Below are 6,910 nucleotides of genomic sequence, written 5' to 3'. Positions count from 1 at the left end.
TAGTGCGCACACTGATCTAAAAAGAAAATACGGAAAACTTAACATTGTTTTAAAGCGCCTCGCAAGCAGGTAATGTAGCATAAAGCAGACCGTTCCCACGTCAATCGGTTCTACGTAACCGGAACGACCCAGATTTATATCTGGACATGGACCCAAGCATCACTCCCCAAAATCTCGATAGGGAGTTTGTATGCTGTTACAACAACATAAAGCAGACAATGGAACAATTGAAGTTGCGTGATGAGCGTTTTGTTTTCGTAATGGGGAATACATATACATACATCGGTTACGGAATAATTTTGCAAAAAAATAGAAATAAATACCCCCGCTGGAGTCGTGTACTGAAAGCCAAGAAACGACCAAAAAATAATAATTGCCAAACGCTCGAGCTGTTTTCAAGCCATAATATGACATGAATGCGGCGGTGGATTTTTATACCATACATATGTATATAGGTATAAGTATGTACGGATGATGTCGATATTTTTCCGAATTCTTATCAACTGGCGTGAAGCGATATTCTTTATGATACGAAATCGATACTGCAATTGCGAACCATTTCGATAGACCGATAAGTCAGAAGTTTTAAAGAAGACTGTCAAGAAAAAAGTTAAAGTTTCATCATTCTGTTTTTGGCATAGATTACAATATCAAACGCACCCTATTAAATTTTGAATAAATATTTTAGAAAGCAGTTTCAAAAATGTATAGTAAAAGGGCACTAACATAATAGATCAAATAACCCATCTGCTTAGTACTTAAAACTAATTTTATTATTTGTTATTCAAAATTCAAGGATTAAAACTCATGCGAGAAGCTGTTAAGAAGATACTGGGGGCTCACCTTAAGCTTGATGCTTGAAGACGGCTCCAAACTTAAATAGGCAATCGGAGGAATTTTCTCATTGAACATCAGCGAGAGGAATCTTTTCAGCTTTCTGTCCACTGCAGTGTATATCAAGACGCTTATTTCGGTATGGCTCTTAAACATACGACAATGCAATGTCACTTCACGAATGCCGTAAAATCTCTGAATGTGATGGCTCAGCATTATAGAATTCATCGCATATGGGTGTGACTGAACTTCTCATTATATGAAATCTACTTGGCCCTTTAACGAAGCGCGAAAACATTTCTCATTCAAATTTTGCCAAAGCCACAAGCTTTTCGAGGTTTTTTCCAATTTAGCAGAATATGTCTGCGCTTATTTTCGCAAATAACTGTGAAACAAAACTTAATTTTTGACAAATGTTAAATTGTGCGAAAAAAGCGTATTTTTAAAAGGTTAAAAAATTTTAGCAATAAATAAAAATGAGTCAAATGTTGATAAAATTATAGTTTCATTAGATAACTTCCCATTCGTACTGTCATCAGGTATGTAACTTGAGAATGGAAATCGCTGCATCTTTTAGGCGCATCAATATTACATAGTTACATCCCAAGCTAATAGAAGCGAGGTAAAAATAGACAATTTCTGCGCACGCGGCTTCGAGGGACGAATTTTTGTACCTTTAAACGGTGATAAATACTCCCGAAAACGCGCCAATATTTTTTCGAATATTTTCAGTGGTTCATAAAAGTGTTTCTCCAAAATTAACGCCAAGTTCTCCGCGATTTGCGAATTCAATTGTAAACTCCAGTCGCCACCTGCGCTTGCGATAAATGAAAATGTAATTGTTATTCTTCAATCACAAAAAAAAAATTAAAAAGCAAAAACACTGCTACAACTTTTTGATTTTTACCTTCTCACACACTAATCTTCCATTATTTTAAATCTAGTTACTTGCTAGTGGTTTTCATAAGCGTCTTTAGAGTTTTTGCTTGCTGCCATCTAATGCACATTCAGCTCAGCATATTTTCGCCTACATAAATATACCCAATCAAAAAATAAAATACACACTTCTACATTTCCTCGCACATTTCTCAAATCTGTTACTTAAAGACAAACCACACGAACTTAAGCATCGTTTAAATCACAGTAATGCTGACTGCCTTCCTGTCCAATACCACCACTTCCACCTTGCAACTCGCCATTGCTAACACCAGCGGCATTCACCTGCGCCACGTGGTGATGCTGCTCATCCTCCAACAGCAGCGCCTCCTCCACTAATGCATCTGAATCACTGTGATGTTGCACCTGCGGCGACGATGAACTCTCACCACAATTCGTTGCATACACATGTTGCATGCGACCGGCAGGCAACTGATTCGAATCATCCGTATCCGCATCGCGTATCGAACTGAATGCACCGCCCGCATTTGCATTCGGTGAGGATGTGTCTTCGTTGGGCGGATACACATGTCGATGATAACTGCCACCACCGCCACCGCCATCGCCATCCAATTCAGCATCGCGCACGCTTCCAAAGACAGGTGTGTGTGAGGAGCTGTTGCGCAAACTGGCGGGTGGCGACCAAACGGTCTGATAGAGGGGTGAGGCGAACACGTACATGTGGTTTAGATATTCCATGTCGTAGGAGGGTAAATACGAGTCGGTCTCCAGTGGATTGTAGATGGGCTGGTACATGGGCGTTTGACGGCAACTGTAGGGGCCAGAGGTGCCGCCTGTGTACTGTGGTGTATCATATGCCTGGCTGCGTGTCGATGACATGGCGTACGATGCTAGGCCCGCGGGTCGCGGTGGCATAGTGGCGTAAATGCCGCGGTAAGCTTCGAAAGGCGTCTGTGGATAGTATGCGTCACTCCACCGCACATGATTCGGTGTATAGTCGCCTTTGGCGTACAACTGCAAATAGATGGAAATTTAATTGAATGAATTGAAATGCTTGTAAATTAAAAGCGAATGGAAAATTTCACTCCATTACTCACCTGTATGGGGCGACAAAAGCCTTTGCTTAAGTGCCGTGGCACGCCCAATGTATAGCTGTGACTGAAACCAACCTCTGAGCTGAGTAGATATTCGTGAAATTTGTTGGGGAAGAATTCAATGTTGCGGTAGTTGTTATAGATTTGTGGCTGTTAATAGAAATAAGAGATTTATTAATGGTAATAAATTATGAAACGTTTTAAAAAACAAACAAGTTGACTCTGGCGTATTTTGAGCTTTCGAGGATAAACCTCTTCCTTTTTCAACCTCTACGAACCCCGACATTCTTTTAACATGGTACATGCACTTTCCCTACTAACCGTTAAATTCTTCTTTTTCTTGTAGCTCGCCCAATTTTGTGCTTCCAATATCAACTTTCCACCGGGTCGCAGTTGATTGAACATCCGCTTGAAGGCCATTTTCAGCCCTTCGTCGCCGAAATTCAAATGTATCCACTTTGTAACCGACAAGCACAGTATGAGATCATATTGCTGCGTGTCGTTTGCCAGCTGCGCCTCATCTTCCAACACATAATTTTGATGACGAAAGAAGACATTCCGTGGAAAATCATTTTTGCGCTTTTTATTCGGTGCACTCCCACTGCCACCGCTGGCTGGTGTTGCGTTGCTTGCATGACCAGGCGTATTTGTGGAAGCGCTGGGGGAATGACCATCGGATGTGTTGGCGTTGATGGGTGCTGCGGCTGTTGGTATGCCACCGTAGGTGAGTGGAAATGACACAGGAAATAAATCAATGGCAGGTACATGCAATGCTTGGTGTTGCTGTTGATAATGGTTGTGATGATGATGATGATGATGCATGTAATGGTGATGATGGTGGAAATGATGATGATGTTGGTGTTGTGCCTGCTGTTGTGCTACGACTTTCGACTTTTTGCGGCGACGCGTCTTTTTTGGTTTACTTGTGCTGGCAGCGACTGTTGAGGCAGCGGGTTTGCCGCCAGCGGCGTTGGCAGTGTCTTTTGTGCTGGCAGTTTCCGTTTTTATTTCGCTACCTTCTATCACTTTTTCTTCTTTTACCGGCCCCTTCTCCTTTTCCTTATCTTCTTCTTTCTTCACGCTTACAGGCGCATCTGTTGTCTTACTAGCTGTCGTGTTTGGCACTGTCTTGACCGCCTGCTCCACAGGTATGCGGACATACAGTCCTAGATTGTGTCGCGCGTGCGCCACCAGTTTTCGATCGATGTCTATGCCCAATATAGACTTAGGTGCAAACTTACGCGCTACTGTGATAGTCATGTGGCCCACATTGCAACCAATATCGAGTATGTCTTTATTCTGGAAGAGCTCCGAATGGCGCTGGAACACCTGCAGACGTACGTCCACCAGTTCGTTGAGATGGCGCAGGCCCACATAGCGATCGTAGTTGCCGTACTGGTATTTAACACCATCAGCGCGGAAATGTGGCATTTTTGTAAGCTGCACAATGGCAGTGGAAGTGGTCGAGGCAGCTGTGCTGCACTTTGCAGCAGCACCAGCCGCCGCTTGGCCCTCCTCACTCAGTGTGGTGGTGGAATTATCACCAGCACTTGTGTCCATCAGCGATTCCTGTTCGCCAGCAGCGACTGAAGTGGCACCTGAAGTGGTGCTGAGCGGGCTAGCTAGACCAGCTTCGGAAATGGTTTCGAGCTTGCTGAAATCGGGCGTTTCGACGCGCAGCATGTCGGCTGTGGGTGAATCGCCATTCATTAGTAAGAGTTTCGAGCCAAATTTGAACTCATTTGCTTACCTTCGACCTGCAGCGGTTTGACTACCTCGTCTGCCGGACTCATCACCTCTGTTTCGCTGATTGATGTAGAACGACGTGCGGGTTTCCGTGCGCCAGTGGCGGCTAGGCGTGGTGGTCGCTTCCAGGCGCCAGGTTGCGGTACTACCGGACTGACAATCTTGTCCATGGCATCGCGATGGAATTTCTAAAAATAGATAGATAGATTAGAAAATAGAAAAGCTGTGCTAAACATAGCCATGAAAATGGCATGGCTATTCAAATCGAAATCGAGCTTAAAAAAATATGTTGGTAAGCCATTTTTGTCATTTTTCTTAAAATAGGCTATTAAGCACCCTGTAAAACTCTACGGTGACGCAAACAAACTGCGACGAAAACAAAAACACGCTAAATATGCGAAGTAAACAAAATCACAAACAATTAATCAAGCCTCCTACCGCGTTGCACGGAAAATATTGTCTGACGCTACAATCACGCTAACTTCGCGTCCCCACCTTCTACAGATTCTGTTAAAAAAGCTGTGTTAAGACAGAAATGTCTGGTGGAGACCGCAAATTTCCACTGTTAAACCATATCTGTCTTGCCGAACTTCTTACCATCTCGCTGTCTTAACATCAGCTGTCATTTGGTAGTTTGACAACTCAGTTTTCATTTTACCGCGCCATCTACATTGGGTACAGATCGATCTGAATGGCTTGATGCCATTTTGGAAAGTGATATGTTAAGACAGCAAGCTGCCCACATGAGAAAGCGGGACAAAGTTAAAACAGAAATTTGAGATGTTAAGACACATTTAGTAGAAAGTGGAGACGTGGGGTAATATCTCAATGACATAACACTCACATACATACATATGTATGCACATTTATCCAACTTGTATGAGCAAAAAAAATATATAAAGTCTCGAAGCCCATTGATCTCACCTTTCCTTTTCCCACATGCATTAACCTGCGCACACAACCAAACAAATATTCCTCATACCCGCTCATCTACTACCCTTTTGTTTACTTTTACTCTCAACTTTTTGCTCACTTTTGCTTCCTCTTACTCACCTTATTTTTCTGCGAGTTATTGCTCTCGCTTATCTTGCGTTTCCTTCCGGCACCGATGCCCATGCCCCCACCAACACCAACCATTACACTGCCGCACGTGCTGCCGCTCAGCGCCAACGATGACAATGTTGTCGAATTCAATTCCAAACGCAAATCACGACTGGCGCGCTCACGCGGCAACAACAAACCAGCAGCACCAGGGCCAGCGATAACAACATCCATGGCAGCACCTCCCACAGCGCCCGCGCCGGCACTGCCAGCGCCCAACACTCCAGCAACACCACCACCACCACTTGGCCCCGTTTCGCTTGCGCTCAACTGTTTTACTGGCGATGTGCTCTTGCTGTTCCACGCTTCCAAACGTTCCTCAACTAAACTTGCTGTTGAGTCCACAAGAGCATTGCCCTCCTGGCGCTCTTCCAGCTGTCGCCGATACTCAGCTGGCGCGTTCTCGCACGTGCTCACCAATAGAGCATCGCTGTGTGTGCCAGTCGCTGACGCACTCAAATTGGCGCTACTGTCCAGCATTGAGGCGACTGAATGCGATGTGGATAATGAAATCGAAGCTAAGCTGACGCTGGCCGCTTCAGTGGACATTGTGCTGTTGGCCAGCGCGGACGTGTCAACATCGCCAATGGATGCGCTACCCAACGATGACTGATATGAATCATGACGACGACGCTTGCTTTTGCGGTTCTTGCGATGACGATGCTTGGCGCTGTAATGATGGGTGTGCGCGCCGCGTGGTCCGCCACGCTTCATTGGCGAGGTGAGCTGCTTCTCATACTCCATTGAATCGACGGGATCGAGCAAATGCAGCGGATCGTGTATATTTGGCGGTATGATTACCTCCACTTTAGGTGGTGTGGTGATTGGCGACTGGCGTGGTGTGGTCGCCGGCGTATTATTGTTTGACGAAGCATTCGAATTCTCATTCTGTAGCGAATTCAAGTTAAGCGGATCGGAAATGTTGCCGCCGAGCAAGAACTTTGTGGGAGGTATGATGACCTCTTTTCGAATGCGCTTATCGGGCAGAAAGAATTTAGACCGCGCACAGCAGTAGTGTAGGGAATTGATGGCGCTGCCAGACTGTGAACTATTTGAGCTGACATTCGAAGTATCCTTGCCATTTGGATGCCCACCGAGACCGCCATTACAGCCATTTACGAGGCAACAATTCGCATTCGAATTGCTGCCGATTGTGTTGTGTGCTGCGCCAGCGCAAAGCACGTGATGATGATGATTGCCAGAGCCCCTGGAGCAAGCGAGTAAATATGTGAATGAGA

General features: G+C 44.9%; 1 protein-coding gene across 1 annotated transcript in view; it reads right to left on the bottom strand.

Moving 5' to 3' along the window:
* Positions 1 to 1,366: 1,366 nt before the first annotated feature.
* LOC118744258 (7SK snRNA methylphosphate capping enzyme bin3) overlaps positions 1,367 to 6,910 on the bottom strand; it is a gene marked incomplete in the record, with an annotated part of 144,577 nt that continues 139,033 nt past the window's right edge. The window contains 6 exon segments of the mRNA XM_036477152.1: positions 1,367 to 1,861; positions 1,918 to 2,745; positions 2,829 to 2,975; positions 3,147 to 4,513; positions 4,576 to 4,759; positions 5,625 to 6,879. Coding sequence (XP_036333045.1) covers positions 1,957 to 2,745; positions 2,829 to 2,975; positions 3,147 to 4,513; positions 4,576 to 4,759; positions 5,625 to 6,879 — 3,742 coding nt within the window.

This window comes from Rhagoletis pomonella, unplaced genomic scaffold, assembly GCF_013731165.1.
Source record: "Rhagoletis pomonella isolate Grant_MI unplaced genomic scaffold, Rhpom_1.0 Rhpom_scaffold_00008, whole genome shotgun sequence".
Taxonomy (NCBI): Eukaryota; Metazoa; Arthropoda; class Insecta; order Diptera; family Tephritidae; genus Rhagoletis; species Rhagoletis pomonella.
Note: the sequence above shows the minus strand (reverse complement) of the source record. Positions and strands in the feature narration are given on the sequence as shown.